General features: G+C 31.7%; 1 protein-coding gene across 1 annotated transcript in view; it reads right to left on the bottom strand.

Moving 5' to 3' along the window:
- LOC107456025 (LHFPL tetraspan subfamily member 6 protein) overlaps positions 1-17378 on the bottom strand; it is a 263144-nt gene extending 245766 nt beyond the window's left edge. The window contains exon 1 of the mRNA XM_016073790.4: positions 15837-17378. Coding sequence (XP_015929276.1) covers positions 15837-16230 — 394 coding nt within the window. The 5' untranslated portion in view covers positions 16231-17378. The remainder of the gene's footprint in view (positions 1-15836) is intronic.
- Positions 17379-17970: the final 592 nt, after the last annotated feature.

Below are 17970 nucleotides of genomic sequence, written 5' to 3'. Positions count from 1 at the left end.
CTTGTAAGATTTAATGGCGCGGTGGAAAATTTCCTCATTAAACATTAATGTTAAAATATGAACAAACTTTGATCAAAGAATCGATTTAATGGCTCGCTTATTGGAAGTAATAAACAAACTAGAGAGTAATTGTTACTCTTTCCCAAATTACTAAACTTAATTTCTATAAATATTTAAGTAACGTGCAAAGATTAATGATGAAGGATTATAAATAGAGCAGTGTCAGAATTTCATCGTAGTTCAAAGACTGGTGCATCACGGTGCTCCGTAATCAAAGCTCTTGACGTATATTTTCACTTATGAAATCCTTCTTAAAAATGAAGTCATAAAAACCAATACACAATGGGAAGCTACTTTTTATTGAAGTGGAAGTAACGTTAACTGAATCTTGTCATGATGTGATAAGTACTTATAAGAGGGTGGAATTCAAATTTGAGACATTTTTTACCGACAAAAGAGTACTTTTTATTACGGTAGGTCGGTACTTTATTTACATCGCACTAGAGCTGCTCAATGAGCTATCGGCTACGATCTGGGAAATATCCTTGAGGATGATCCGAAGACATGCCATCACAATTTTGATCCTCTGCAGAGAGGATGGCTTCTCCGCTTCGGTAACCAGACGACCTGCTTGCAAAGTCGAGCACTTTACAGTAGAACAGTTATGGTTTAACAAAGGCCAATACCACGCACAATCGGTCACTACACAGACTGATCAAAGTAGTCACAAGCCCGTTTACTGACCGCAGTCAGTAATGTTTGCAGTTCTATTGGAAACTGTCTTTTTTTCTTCTTATGATATTCAATAGCCTGTTAGCTTAGATATTTACGATTTTAAAAATACATACGACTAAGAATTATCATGGATAATATTAAAAGAATTTGTCAAACGCTTTATTTTCTATGAATTTTCAACAAAGAGCAAGCTTAGAACATGGGAGGTCCAAAACGATAAAGTCAATTTTTTTATGTATTTTACCAATTTCTAATATGTTATGTTTAAAAATACTAGGAAGTTGACCCGAGTAGAAAGATTTACAGGTCACTTCAATCCTTTATTGCTGAAACTCAACTCAAAAGTACTGAAAATTATCACAAAGGCATAACAATGGCACCATACTTCTTGATAAATATCATATGTAAGGAAATGTTTGAATTGTTTAAATAATGACGTTAGTATAACTGCAAACAAAACATTGCACTTCACCGATAACAAAAGATAAACCTGAATCTTTCCGATAAAAAGAATCCTCATTCCCTGTTTAACAAGTGGAGAGTTGTCTCAAATAGATGAATAGTGAAACTAAGAAGAACAATGAATAATGTTATCAAACGTTTAAGATAATCTTATGCAGCATTTCCGAGGAAATAAAATGGTTTTTTAAAAGAGAAGATTATTTAATGTTTCAATCAAAACTGAAAACTAATCTGATAATCAATCAGATGTTAAACGTGCTAACTGCAGTTGAGAGAGAAAAAAAAATGCGCAAATCTTCGAATTGAGGAATTTGTTAATTTTTTCTAAACAATAAAAACAATAAACAATAAAAACTAATTATAATAAAGACATTATTATAACTAAATAATTACTCAGGCTTTATTCTGTGTTTTTTGCAGGAAGTGAAAATTTCTGTTTTGCAGATGTTCAATTTTGCAAATGAATTACGCTATAAACCGTACACCGGAGCATTCTGCTCCTCATAATAATATCTTACTAAGTTTCAATATAAAAATATAAGATTTCAATTTCATAGGCTAAGTTTTAAGCAGATTACACGCTTTGTAATATAGTAGTAATATGCTGTGTGTAATAACATTACTAACCTTTCACTTGAAAAGCACTGTGCAAATGAGTTATTCAGATGACCCACCCAAGAGGTATTTTGAAATACCCAAACAAAACTCTTTTCGATACTCTGTCCGAGTCCGAAGTTAAATATACAGTGTAAAATTAAGTCAAAGTCTACAATTTCCAATTCGAAAAGACATTCATCATTATATTATAAAAGTAGCCTATTATCAGCTTTTAAAACAAAATTTATTTATATGGTAGAATTACAGATTTCTTAAAAGATAAGAAATCATGCCTAAACGTGACAATTTTTAAAGAAAAAAAATTATTCTCGACGTCTTAGTATGTATTAGCCACCAAATGATAAAAAAAACACATTCAGAAAATGCTGCATGCATTGCAGCGTTACTTGAAAAAAAAACTGAACAACTATGCTCATGACAACAATGATAATGGCATTTTGCAGTACAGTAAATAGAAAATAAACGTAAATTAAGTCTTTTCTTTTTCAAGGATTTCATTGTCTGACTATTCAGCCGGTAAATACCTCAAAAGCAAAGTTTGTCCGACTAGAGCAAGCTCATCAAGAGGAACCTATAGCAAATTCAATAGTTGGTGTCAAGGTTCAACGACATAGTAACTATGCAACTTGATAGCTATAACAATAAAGATATCATTCATTGAGTGAGATATCAACAATAGAGATATCATTCGTCACCAGGCACTTCATTTGCCTGGTTACTGAAAATTTATCAATAATAAATTAGTTAATAGTAACAACAACAACCAATGAGAATAAGTTGCTTTTCAAAGTAGAATAGTGTAACAACTGGGTAAAATATTACGAAACCAGAATACTATGGCAATTAATTAAAGCATAATAGTTAAGTGATATAGTTCAGTCTCTAGCTTGAACATTAATGGGTATGGGACCGTCTATGTAAACAACAGTCCGTATTTCAAGCATCAGTTTCAAACTACTTTCTAACTTATGACTTACTTAACTATGACTTGAAACTCTATTCTAACTTATGACTTGAAACTTACTTCAAGAAATCACAAATTTACCTCATTGTTAGTTTAAACATTACTCTTTTTCGATTACAAAAACAAATATCCTAATTTAAATGCTTTTTCTCCAGATTATCGTAGTAAGGTTACAGCCTCTGCACTAACGGTTACAATCAAGTTTATTCTTGCCTTAGTTAATAAATTTAGGATCTCATTCAAGAATAGAGGGTTGAAATATTGAGTTGACAATGACCAGCTACTAACGGGAATGGGCAGATTCGTAACTACTGACCACTATGGTCATTCTACAAGCAGAAAAATTATTAATTGAACAGAAGAGTCCGAAAACCAGTCATCTCCACTTTATTTCAAAATTGAGATTCTTACATTTTTAAGTTTGTCTGACGTAGATACATAGTTAGAATATAAGAAATTCATGTTTACTTACTTGACATAGTATACTTGGTTGTTTTAGTTCATTTACGTCGTACTAGAGCTGCACAATGGGCTATTGGCGAAGGTCTGGGAAGCATCCCTGAGGATGATCCGAAGACATGCCATCACAATTTTGATCCTCTGCAGTGGGGATGGCACCCCCGCTTCGGTAGCCCAACGACCTGCACGCGAAGTCGAGCACTTTACGGTAGGACAGTTTAACGAGGACCAATACCGCACACCCTCGGTCCTTACGCAGACTGATCCAAGTGGGTCACCCACCCGCACACTGACCGCAGTCAGTGATGCTTGACTTCGGTGATCTGCTGGGAATCGTGTCTTAACGATCAGTCCACTGCGGGACTAGTATACTTGGAATAGTATGTTTTGTGCATTAATAAAAGCTGTACGTATATCAAGCTGATACCTAACTATTCAGTTTTTTGTCTCGCCCGTAAAATTATTATTATTTTTTCTTGGTGATGACTGGTTTTCGAACTCATTGATTCAAGTATAAAATCTTTACAGGAGAGTTTTTACACTTCACATTAAGGACCTCAAGAACTACAAGAAAAATGTGGAGGCGTATCAAAGGAAGCCAACTCCATTAACGGAGGAATTTAACGAAAGCATGCCACAAATGGCAAAAGCTGGTTAAATTCTGATGTCTCAATTTGAAAATTCGCAGTCTAGAATGGAATTCATAAGTGCTCTTTACTTTAAACAAAATGAACTTCAACTTCTGCCTTTGAGGTACAGGTTACTTATTAGAATCATATCTCCAATATTAGGCAGCAACGGTGTTGTCAAATATTATTCGTAGTAGATCAATCTCGTGAAAGAATCCTAATCCTAGAACCAACATTTACAAAGACATATTGCAATTTCTGAAAGCTTTAATCACGACCATTCAAGATTTGTTACAAATTTTGAAATATAAAGTTTTTCTGTGAAATTGTTGTCGGCAAAAGTACTGTTCTATTGTAGTCAGTAAAAGTACGTAACAATTCAATTGTATATTAATATTAGTGAACGACTTTTTAAATTCCTTGAATATCAATTTAAATATAAAAAAATTTTATTGATATTTATGAGCTGTTGTTTTAAAAAATATTTTTTTAAATAATATTATTACTATTATTGGCAAAATATTAAAGCATTCTCTCATATTTTCTCGTGAATTTTCACTCTACTTTTAAAACAGCGAGACTAAGAAACAATATACATTCCAATTCCGCAGTTCACGTTACGACCTTATTCAGGGCAAAAGCCTTTATTATTTATAGTGTTGTCTACTTGTCGTTTAAGAGAGTGAATGGTCTAACTCAAGGCAAAGGCTTATTCCGACGAAGTTGTAAGTAATATCAATTAGGAAAGGTAAGAGCACTTGGCCTTTCACAAAGGGTTCATTGTCCAATTTCAGACTCCGTTTCGAAAGTCGAGCAGCAACTCGTTTTGGAAGATCCATTAAAGGGTTTCGGAAATTTATTTTAGAAGGGTGAATCAGCAAGTGAAAGTAGACTTTCAGGTTTAGAAACTTTTTTTTTTCCAACTGCGAAGTTTTGTGTTAATGAATAACGAATTCCTTAGCATTATTTTTTGTGTTAATAATTCATATTTTCAACTCATTTACACCACAAGCGGTAGTTTTTTAGTACATTACTTTCGAAATGAAACTAATGTATTTTGCTTGTTCATGAGATGCGAATCGATTCTTTTATGGTCACAGTATCTCAGATTTAGAAATCTGAAATAAATACGACATCTTTCCTAATTCACGCTGTTATTTATTGTAACACCAATCATTTTTATTTATTAGCAATCATTTTTTTTTACTAGATATTATACTAACATCGATAGCAAGCAGATTTGTCTTTCAAATGTACCTCCTGGAGAGGACCCTGCTGCCGTTGGCAGAATGGCCCTGACTAAATAGCATTTCACGTATCGAATATCTTTTTATCCAAATTTTATTGAAGATTGGAGCTGGAAGCTAAGTAGTTGCAAATAAATTGACGAACTAACAAATGCACACAAACTATTTATTTTATCATCTAATACATATAATTCTCTTACGTGGCTCCCAAATTTGGGCTGTATTTCTTTTCCATTGGTGGCAACGTTTGTTTGACGGCGAATCGACTAATGATTGCCGCTAAAAATGTCACATGCCAAATCTAGCTGAGGTGGCTCAACATATAGCGCTTTTAAAAACGGAAACTGAAATAACCAGAGAGCATCAGCTGCGGCAATCTCATACTATTAAGCTAGGCAGAAGTGAGTAGTCTTTGTCGATAGATCTCTATTTTAGTATTTTGTCGAAAGCGCTTTTTTTCACGAATTTATATATTACGAATTTATTTGACGATTTTTGATTTATATCACGAATTTTACTATAGCACATTTCTAATAGGTTTAACGAATTACATATCATTTATTTGAATTCAAATTTATTTTAATGACTTACTATTTACTAAAAAGATGTAATTTTTTTTTTAAAAAAAGTTTTTATATGGATTTGAATGATTGTTTTGAATTCTTAGAATTTTGTGCATTTGCAATGTACCTAAGTTAATAGCGAGCGAAGCGAGCTTGGTTAGCGAAGCAAACCATATAAGATTGCGTAGCAATTTTCGGGGGATAGCGAGTGTTAGCGAGCAGGGGACGCAGCTCACTAGTATTTAAATATTATTAACGATTCGAGATGTCTCTCCCAGATTAATACCAGTCTCACAGCAACTATTTTAACTTCTTACGATTCTCTTAAAACGTAAGATTAGGTTTTACGGTGTAAATGGTTAATAACTAACTACCCACGAAAAAAAATCGAAAATTTTTCATCGTTTTTTCTCCATGCTATATTGAGCCTATACTTTCGAAATTAAAAACAAAGATAATTTGAATAATGACAAATTATGTGTTGCGATACACTTAATTTAGCTATACCATTACGTAGACTTTATGTTATAAATTGCATTTAGCTTAGAACGTCGTCTGTGAAATTTGATTTTAAACGACCAACGAACAATTTTACGCAGTGCTAATTTTGTTTATTGCATTAACTGTAAATAAAAAGTATTAACAGAAATTAAAATTTTCTTTTTCTAAAAAAATTGAATTTTTTTAAATACGGTTCACTTGAATTACAAGAAGAATCTAGGTAGTAATGACCTTCTCATTTGAATTTTTATCAGTTACAAATCACTTACAATTACATCTGAAATATTTTAACAATTAAATACAGTCATTCAGCTTATTATATATATATTTCTTTTAGTAATAATGTTTGTGCAAAAAGTACTGAAAGTCAATTGTCTTTACAGAGGTATGCAGGGTGGTACCATTTAGGAAGTTGATTGGCTTAATTCGTACCACCCTCGAATATAATGAATATTTGTGATTAAAAGAATATGCAAACCATGTGTAACACCAAATAATTATTTAATAACATAATAAGAAATGTGATTTTAAATTTTTGAACTGTTACAAGAATTATAAACCTGTATTATCAACCTTTAAAATGGTAAGAAAACATGATGTCACCTGCTACGAAATTCAAGTGTGGCTTTTATATGTGCCCTTTTTAAACACTGCGTCTTTTTTAGAATTTATAATCAAAAAAAATTTTTTAAATTTCAGAAATGGCGAAATTTGTTTGGTTGGAGCCTTCAATATAACAGGCACTGGGACAGAGCAGTCTAAGAAATCACATAACATTTCGATAACTACTAATTAACTGTTAGACTAACTGGAAAGCTCAGCACTAGTATATTTTTCGTAAGTTTTTCCTTCTTTGGAATGAGGAAAATAAATCTCATCATAAAGATGTTAAATCTCATTAGATTTTCTTAAATAGCTTCTTTTCTTAACGACTGATTTACGAATAGAATGAAGTTTTTCTGCTGTCAGAAAGTCAGTTTAATTAAAGATTGATGCATCCGAATAGTTAAATCCTTTTAAAAATTGTTCTCAATTGTTGGCATCTATTATAAGCCTCACTCACGAGATGAGAAAATTAGTAATAAGAGGAAATTAGTTCGGAAATTATGAATGAACACGAAGTATGATTTAGGCAACTGCGCAACGTTTTAAACAAATTGATACACATAGCCTCAAACAACAGTAAACTAAACTAGCAAAGCAAACCGAACTTAAAAGGATAAGTAGCTTTACAATGAATGATATGATGTATTAAATAATCTGCACGTTACTGTAATTCTGCTATATCCTGACACAGGATGTTCAAAAATTATATTGAAAACTTGTAAAACCGATTAATATAAATAAAAATAAGATTTAATAAAGCGAGGAATGTGATTCGATTATCTATGCATACTTCCGTGTCGAAAAATCTTACCCAACTCCTACTTGTATCCTCATACAAAAAGATCTTTAGAAATAAAATTATCTACTTGTCCAACTCCTACTTATATCCTCATACAAAAAGATCTTTAAAAATAAAATTATCTTCTTGTCCAACTCCTACTTATATCCTCATACAAACTTTAGAAATAAAATTATCTACTTGTCCAACTCCTACTTATATCCTCATACAAAAAGATCTTTAAAAATAAAATTATCTACTCGTCCAACTCCTACTTGTATCCTCATACAAAAAGATCTTTAGAAATAAAATTATCCACTTGTCCAACTCCTACTTATATCCTCATACAAAAAGATCTTTAAAAATAAAATTATCTACTTGTCCAATTCCTACTTATATCCTCATACAAAAAGATCTTTAAAAATAAAATTATCTACTTGTCCAACTCCTACTTATATCCGCATACAAAAAGATCTTTAAAAATAAAATTATCTACTTGTGAAAACACTATATTCAAAAAAATGGATATTCCTTGTAATGACTTAGCAACAAACCTCTATTATCACTTACTCTTATCACATTATTTAAAGGTGTGTTTTCTCATGTTTAGAGCAGTTCGTCACTGTCGTTCTCCCCCTACCAAATAAATGAGATAAGACAACAAGGCTTACAGTAATTTTAGCTGCATTCAAACCACGCCATTATTTCACTGACATAACACCGCATAAAGCGCGGCAGTGGAACAAGGAATTCATTAGTATGTGTCAGTCAAACTCATTGTATTTGTTGACAGACAAATGAACGAAAGCACGTATGGAACTCTCCTGAACTATTTAAATCGCGTTAAGTAAAACTAAATGACATTCCGCTTCGAAAAGAATCCTGAGAGTAATAAGTCACACAATGTTCGTTTTGTGTTTACTTTAAGGGTTTATATGATACAGCTAGGGAAAGTTCTATTTTTATGGAAGTTAAAGAATTTGCTGGGTGATTTGTCTGTTTTAAATAGTAGCAAACTCCCGTTTTCGAAAACAATTTGCTGTTGTTAACCAAGTATTACAATTATGTATGTAGGGCATAGTGATAAACTAAATATTTTTGAAAGGTAACAATTTTACAGCAAAGGGAAAGATTACTCAAAAATTATCTTCAAATTTTGACGATTTCCAGACAATATCCCGCAAATAGTTTAATAATAATAGTAAATATAGAAGGGGATTAACTCAAAGGGATCGTAGAAAACCCCGGATAAAGCCTCTACTTATTTTTTCTTAAATATGTGTAAGTTAAAAGTATGTTTAGCGCCTTGACGATAACAGTTAGTGCAAACAGGTAACGACATAAAAGTATCTCCTCAAACAGTTTTTTTATTCGCACAACGGTTATTCCTTTTTTATATTCTTTTCGAAAAATATTTACTGATAAGTACCGAGCGGCCTGTGTAGGGATCAGGGAACTGGCGTTGCATCACAAAGGTTCTGGGTTCGAATCCCGGGCAAGGCATGGATGCTCTTTCATTCTCTATCCTTACTGTGGGAGCAACGTGTGCCCACCTAATTTGGTGCCTCTGAAAAAGTAGCCTACAAATCTGCCCTTCAGATGTCTGTGTGACGAAAGGTTATTTCCTAGGAGGGAGTTGAAGAAAAAAAATTCTGATAAGTAGGAATTATTTTTTAACGTATCAATTTGGCCTTTTTCAGCTCTGAATGAATTATAATATTTAAAAGCATTTAATTTCGTGCAAAAATATATTTTGCTTTATTTTATAATCGCCGTTGAACAGCCGACACAATTCTAAGTTTACCACTATCAATGTTCAACTCCGCAGCCTTGTAATTTTGAGACAAACGCAGAAGACAAGGAAACTCCTGGATCAAGCATTGGGAAAAATCAGCCTTTGTGAAGGACTTTTTGAAGAAACTAACCTGCAAATAGGTTACATGGGGAGAAAAACCATGAGAACTTTTCTTGGTAAGCAGGACAGCAAGAGGATTCTAACTAATGAATCATCTACCATTGATATTTTACGTCAGCACTGTAGTCTTTGCGAGCCGGTAGCAGAATTTGTGTCGACCAGCCATCGCTGGGATTCGATCACCACATTTAATTATAATTAAATAATCAATTACAATTATATAATTAATTACTATCAAATCAATTGTAAATATGGCAACTATAAGTCTAATAAAAAATAATAAAATAATTTTAGTAATCATACTCGCGGTATTTGACTAGCCTTCGTGGAAAACCTCTTGACGGAATTAACCCACTTTTGCGTTTCATGGAAAAGAAAACTACAAAAATCTCCTTTGGTTAGCCAGACAGAAAGGAGATTCTAACCTGTGATCCGTCTACCGCTGAGGATAGTTTACCTCAGCACTATGTTCGGTACGAGCCGGAAGCAGAATTCGTATCAACCAGCTGCTGCTGGGATTCGAACCTGGGTCATCTGATTGGGAAGGGAGGGTTCTATATCCTTACCCACCACGACTTCATGAAAATACATATAAAAAAAATTAGTTTTTAAAACACTGATGTTAATATAAAAATTACCATAATTGAGGTCAACATATCTAAAAAATTGGGCATGCGGCTCTGCATTGGTTAACCTGCACTATCCCTTCAATTAAAAAGATTGCGCACTTCAGACAATTTTATAAATATGTAAATACTGCGCATTTTAACTTACAGCAAATCTCATCGACAAAATATTGTCTATTAGCAGGGATCTATCCAGACATTTTGTGAAAGGCCCGTTTTTTGTAAAATTGTGAAAAAGTTACTCGTAATTTGTGAATATAAAATAAATGTCAAGTCACATTCTTTCAACCAGGGACCTGCTTTTGTGAACTTGTGCAATTAGGGTCCTGTTATTGTAAAAAACTTTTTCAAGGAGTTGTTAAATTGTAAATAGATACAAGATTATGCTCAACACTGTAAAAAAATAATTAAAAAAATTTAAATTTTCAAAAATAAATTGCAATTGCTGCTACTAAATTAGAGATGCAACACACAAATACTATTTGGTATTTAGCCTATACTTCTGAACGCAGAATATTCATTTCGGACGAATAAAGGAAGAAGCTTCTGTTGAAGACAAAGCTTAGTTCGTTTACATCTGTCTTTCTTTTTTCCCGCTCCCCTGGGAAGGTTTTTTTCCATTAACAAAACAATAATAAACATAAACAACTTTGTGAAGGGTCCGATTATAAGATAAATTATTTTGTGAAAGGTCCGTTTTTAAGTTAAAATATTTTGTGAAGGGTCCGTTTTTATGAAGATATTTTGTGAAATTTCTTCTAAACAGATCCCTGATTAGAAAACTTAACATTCATTCTTGATTTGAACTTAATATTTTCTAAAATCAGACTGCTTTTAAAACTAATACTTTTCTGAAATTAAAATTTCGGTTTAAATTTCTCAAAATTTGGTTTGAAAATTTATATTTTCTTCCAAAAAGTGGATTTTTTAAGAAAAATTTATAATTCATTGTAAAAATTTATTTTGCTCGATTGAATATTTAAATTCCTTTTTCACCATATTATTTACTCAGACATGCACTTTAAAATCCTTTTCTTCTTCAACAAACCAGTTAGGTATTTTTTACAATAACTATAGTTAAATCATTTTTTTAAGCTTGGAGAGGCTTGTTAATTTCTTTCACTACAAAATCGAAAACAATTTGCATTTAATAAACGTATAAAATAAGATTTAAAAAAAAATACTGTTTTAATCATTTCTTAACAAAATTCTAAGTTATATATCAATTCTATATTAGTAGTGTAAATACATAACAAATTGAAAGCTCTTTTGTTTTACTTAAATACAAGACATGTTTAAATAGAAATAAAACACAAAAATAAAAACCAAATTTTATATTAAATTCTTCTCTTAGATGCTAAACTGAACTGAAAAACTGAACTGAAAAACTAAACTGAACCAAACTCGCGATAAAACGAATTTTAGCTCAAAATAATTTAAGTACAAAAGCAATTCAAAATAGCATTTGAAATGCTTAGACACAATCAATATTCTTCCAAGGTAAAAGTTAATGAAAGATATAATTGAATAATTGATATTAAAGGATAGGAAAAATAGAATAGGGCTATTTTTTTTAAAAAGAATAAATAAAAAGCACTTTTTGTCAAATGAATCATTTTAGGCACCAAAAGTATAAAATCAGCAGCTTTTAAAAGCAACCTAGAATTTAAAAAGATACTTAAATAGAATGAACCTAAAGTCACTTTCTCAAATGTCAAAACGTTAGTCTGATTTTAGAACTACTTATCAGCAGTCATTGTACAAGAATTTTTTATTTCTTCTATTTATTTAGTCAGATATTATGATAAAGAAAAAATTTTAACGATAAGATAATATACATATCCGCCATTTTATTACTTTGTTTAGTTGAATCATTGAATGGAGCAACGGTTTCAAATAACTTTCCGCAGAAACTTAGGGCTCCGAGAGTTAGAAATTCTTTTTTTATTAGTTATGATTTTTGTATGTCATTTTTATGAAATTATTGAATTCAAAATAATGTTTTTTTTCTGTTAATGAATGAATTATGAAAACGATATGCTTTTATAAACAAAGTGCGTTAGTGAGTCTCACCGAATGAAAATAATCCAATTCAACAATGAAGAAGTATGTTTTTCTGTTAACCTTTCTCAACGTTTATTTTCGTCCTTTTCCATTTTTATTTCAACATATTTCAGCCCACTCATTTTCAGTTTAGACATAGAATAAGATCAATTTAAAACAAGACGCCTTTCCAGACTGATAAATTCAAACGTCTGACATAAAATGCAATTTTCAGACGAATATTATTAAAACGATATGATAAAATTTTCCTTTTTCCTTCATTCACTAAATCTTTTCAATTAATAGTATTTCGTTAAGAAATATAATGACAATAGCTAATGAAATTTATTCATTAAGCCATAGGGTTCCGCTGAGAAAAAAGGTCGTTTATTTAGGGTTTAACTGCCGTAAAAAAATTGGTAACCACTGGAATAGTTTCCGCTTTTATTTATATTGAAATAATCAATAAATCAGTACTAAATAACATTGATGTGAAGCATCACAGCAAATAAAGCTAAATAGTTCCAATTTTATTTATTTATTATCGGTTGCCCTTTTCCTAAGCTTTACGCGACTAGACTGAGCAAAGCACGAATTTAGTAGTCCATCCTATCAAAATATGGATTAACTGTATCAGGGGTGATTGTGAGCCCAAGTCAAAATTCCGGAAAATTTCTTGAGTTAAAAAAAAAAGTTTAAATTGAAAAAAAGTTAAACAAGTTTATTTTTCCTTTTTCTCAATATTTCTTAGTTTACTTAAAATATATTTACAATTTTATACATACCTATACCATTTACACATACCTATGATGACCTGGAGAAGTAATTAAAATTTACAAATGTCTTTTTTTCTTGAGTTTATGATTATAACAACTCAAGAAAAAATGGCATAATGTGTCTGTAATGTAGACAACTGGTAGACAAATGTGTAATGTAGACAACTGATAAAAAAATAATATTAATCATGATTATAAGCTTATAAAGTATTTCTCTGGCTCTCCCTTACAAACAAATAAAATAAACTGTGTTTTTAAGTTCCACCTTTGAAAATTTGATTTCCGGAAACTTCTGTGATCAATGATTTTTTTAAACGTCTGGACCTTCAATCTCCGGAAACTTCCGGATCACTGTTAGCGAAAAATCCGGATTTTTTCCGGAGCACAATCAGCCCTGCTGTATTCAGTATCATTTAGCATGATGCTTTTGCTCAAGGTAAAATTTTAATAGTTTAAGTTTACCACAAATAAGTAATTTTCTCCGGTATAAGTGTCGTAAGAAATCTCTTCCCACAGTATTTATTATAAAACTGTACAAAATTGATGCAGTTTTAATAGGTACCTAATATACGAATATAAAACACTGAAACTGCACCAATTACCATAATACCAGGTTAGTCCTATTATCAAATTTAATTAAACATCATTAGTGTCAATAAGCCTTGCAATTTTGAACCCAATGCAGAAGACAAGGGAATTCCTTGATCAAGCATCGGGGTAAACCAGCCTTCGTGGATGACTTTTTGATGGAATATTTGCTTAACGTAGAGAGAAAAACCACGAAAATCTCTCCTGGTTAGTCGGACGTTAAAAGGATTCTAACCCGTGATCAGTTTACCGCAAACCTGTGTTTGTGTGTCCCCCCCCCTATAATTATAATTATATAATATATAATTAAAGTAAAGCATTTCCGCAACATCCCGTTGTGGGCCAACGGGTTATGGAGGTTAAGGCTCCACAATTTCTTGACCAACGAAGGGATTTTGGCAATGTGATCAGCGCTGCGCCCATGATATACAATTACAATCAAATTGTAAATATGACAAAAATAAGTGTGATAAAAGTAATAAAATGATTTTAGGAAAATGTGGTGCGTTGTTTCTTTTGCTTTTCAAAACGATGGATACAAATGGAACAAATTATTAAAGCCAAAAAGTGGCCTGATAAAAATTATGGAGATTATACATCAGAAAAATTGCCAATTGTTGGCTCTGGTTTTCGGAATTTAAATGTGGTCGCACAAAAAATGTTAATGCTGAATGCTCTGGTTGCCCAGAATCGGCAGTTGCTGCGGGGGATGTTGGCAAAATATTTTCGAAAGACAGTGAATCGAAATTGTTTGAGATACCTTAAAGACATCAGAAAGTAGTGTGTGCTAACAATTTCGCACAAGAATTTGAGAATGCGTACGTAACTTTCGATGCGAGTGCCGCGTTTGCTAACACCAGATCAAAAAGAACGATAAATCAACTATTCAGGTTGCTCTTTAGAGATGTTCAAGAGAGATAAAAAGGATTTCATGTGACAACCGATGAAACATGACTCCACTATCACACCCATGAATCTAAAAGATAAGTCAGCTGAGTAAGCAAAAGGCGGTGAAAGTCGTACAAATCGATTAAAAACTAAAAAATCAACAGACGGTTTCGGTTATGGCATCAGATTTTTAATAATTGAAAATCTTAAGAAACATTTTTAGAAAATTAAATAAAATTAAAAAAAAATATGTAAAGAATTTAACATGCAAATTATTGGATTGATTAAATATTGAAGTCAAGGAAAAAAAACATCAGACTTAGTAGCTAAAAAAAAAAAAAGGAGGTAGAAGATGGAATAGATTTATTATTTACATTTCTTAGTTTACAGAAATCATCCTATTAATATTTCACTAATCTGATTTTAAGCAAATAAGCGTGAATTTGCATATCTTTTCATCATTTTAATTTGCATACATAGCAATGAATGCAAAATTGCTACCCAAGACAACAAAAAAAAAAAATAATAATAAATCGAAAACATTTAAACAAATAATTACGAAAGAGATACACAGGTTGAAAATAAAACTTTAATGTATTAAACTAAAATTTTAAATGCATTTTGAAGAAAATCGTGAAGATTTTCATTTGCGTTATTCAGAGAACTAATGTGATGCTTTAATTTTCAAACATCTGAGATAGAAATCGCTTTATTTAAACATTTTTCAACACTCTTCACTGTTAAAACATACTACAAGTTAAGATTTTAAATTCTGCATTTTCTTCGACAATATCCTCAGGATCCTTATGTATAATAATTTAATTATTCAACGATTTTATTATTCAGTACACAAGAGAATTGTTGAATAAAATTTTCAAGGGCAAATAGATAGTTTTAAAGCATGCAATGATAACAATATATTCTCATAACACAAAATTATAACGTTTTTTTAATCAATTTTCAGATTATAACTATGTTTTCATGAGACTGAAATTCTAGCCAGATGAACAATTACAGTCTTTGGGCATATTTTTTTAATCTATTATTTTTTAATGTAATAACCCAAAACACACTCACACATATTTATATATATATAAGAATTAGGTGAAAATTTAACTTGCTCTGGACTTTGATTAAATCAACTAATTTATCCACGCAAACTCGATATTTATTTTTTTAAACCAAACCTGCAATCCCAATTCTAATTTTCATAAAATATTTGAAGAGTTTAGTGATAGGCTATAAGTCTCATTTCTATTAACAAAAATTTATTGTCAGGCGATTTTTTTTTTTTTTAGGAAAATAAAAGTTTTGTGTTATAAACTTTTTAACATTACTATATATTCTGTACCAAATTATGCTCAAAATCACGAAAATGTTACTCACACACGATCTAACATTCAAGTTTTTCAATTATAAAATAAACTGTCTAACTCACCTGCTATTAACTGCACCAATCCAAGTATCCTGGCCGTAGTCTTTGTGATTACATCTGCCAAACAACAGGCAGACAATGCAGTAAATGCCACAAGCAGGGATACTGCAGCACCTAATCCAACAGTAATAGTGGTCACTTGCCAAGAAAGGCTAGGTATATCCGGAAAAGATGTATATCTTCCACATTCATGCACCATCTCAAGTTTACCCTCGGCAGTCAATCTTGGGTAATTACACCTCCGAAATGATCCAAATGTAACGTCCGTGCCATCCACAAGATTGCCTTTGATCCAGAAAGGCATGTAAAATCCAGCAGCACACAGGATGGCAGAAATCATGGACAAGCATGCCCAGATCACGCCAGTAATAGTCAAACTAGAAGCCACGGGAGGCATTTTTGCAGTAACAATGCGTTTGCAGTTAATCCAAAGTGAGTTAATTGTTGGCAAGATGATAAACTTACATAAATTGCACTTGATGAATTTCGTATTTAGTTGCGTTTCAGAGTAAGTAGGTAGCACCTGAAAAACTAATACTTCTGCAATGAACTAAATCACGTTTCATCCGTAAATGTTGTGCACAACTTGCAGTATGAAGGTAAAAATCCCAGGGTAGCACCTTTGTAGCTCTTTCAATTATGTGATAAAATATGAAAAAGATTATAAAAAGAAATAGCTAATAATAAGTTATGCTTTCATCAATATTTCAAGAAGTGCTTCGTGAATGCACTTTCTAGAGATCGTGTAAGAGCAATAGCTATGCAAGCAGGAGGCAAAATATGAACCAAACGTAGATTTGGAATGTCTGGAATGTTATCTAAAATATTGCCAAGTTCGATCCACTGATGCACAAATGAATTCAACTGCTCCACAAAAACCATATCTTCTATTTCTTCCATTGATAAGCAATAAGAATGACCCAAAATTATCACACAAATTTATTTATATTACTGAGTTAATTAATTGTAAATAAAAGCAACAGAAAAAAAAATAATCGATATTTTCCACTTCAAACGTCGAGATTGAAAACGATTTTGAATAAATAAAAATATTCAAATTTGGAACGACAAACGATATCTTTGTTTATAAATATATTCTGTTTGAAACAGCAGACGATATCTTTTATCTATGAATTTAAACAAGAGAAATTCCAAAATAAGATATTTACGCAGCTATTTAAATGTCAAGGAACACACAGGATCGATTATAGTTGAAAAGGAGGGAGCAGTGAAAAAAAATATTTTCATCTACTGCTCTTGAACCACATCAGAGGATAAGCATCGCTCGGAGTAAATACAACAATTGAGATTAATCACAAAAACGTGTTTTTCCGTATTGCCGGCATAATGACACATAATCAATGATATTTGATTTCTCTGGTGAAGTTTACACACGTGGTGGAATCACGTGTCTGTTTTGTTCAGATTACATGGGGGCCCTCCTCAGGGATCGGGAAGGATGAGCACCGATCTCGATCACCCTCACAACACACGGAGTATATACAGTTGTGAATTGTTCGCTCACCCGTCAGAGAGTCAACTGAGAAAAGGGTTGCTGGAATAGCGATGCAAATAGTGCTCGCCAAAGAGCGCGCCAATATGACAGTTCCGCATAGTTTCGGTATCGCGTTTGCTGAGACACTTTTTTTCACAATTATTTTTAAATGATGTTCATGTAATGGTGAAATGATGGTCAAAAGTTAAAAGAAAATTTCTACCCTCGTTAAATTAATTAAAACGTAAGAAAATATGATTCTAAATTCGTATTTTATAACAGAAATACGTAAAGTTTAAAGTTAAAATTACGCATCAATTACGATTGCTGAGTTTACAAACTATTTACTAACAACTTAATTACTATTACCCAACAATTCTAGGTGCAACTTATTGTTTAAACAGAAGAAAGTTTAATAGACCCAGAAAACGATTAAGATATTTAGTTATTTTTACACTAATTTACTGCATTATTATTATTATTTTTAATTTTGAAGTGACATTTCATGAATTTGAATGTAATCCTTTCCTAAAACAATAAATTCTCTGAATGTGAAATTGAATAAAAGGGAAATTCTTAAAATAACTTTAAATTAAATGGAAAATTTTAATCTAAATTTAAGTCACATCGGATTTAATGCAA

Source organism: Parasteatoda tepidariorum, chromosome 6 (genome assembly GCF_982258835.1).
Source record: "Parasteatoda tepidariorum strain Cologne lab strain chromosome 6, Ptep-v5.0, whole genome shotgun sequence".
Classification (NCBI taxonomy): Eukaryota; Metazoa; Arthropoda; class Arachnida; order Araneae; family Theridiidae; genus Parasteatoda; species Parasteatoda tepidariorum.
This window is presented reverse-complemented; position numbering and strand designations above follow the sequence as displayed.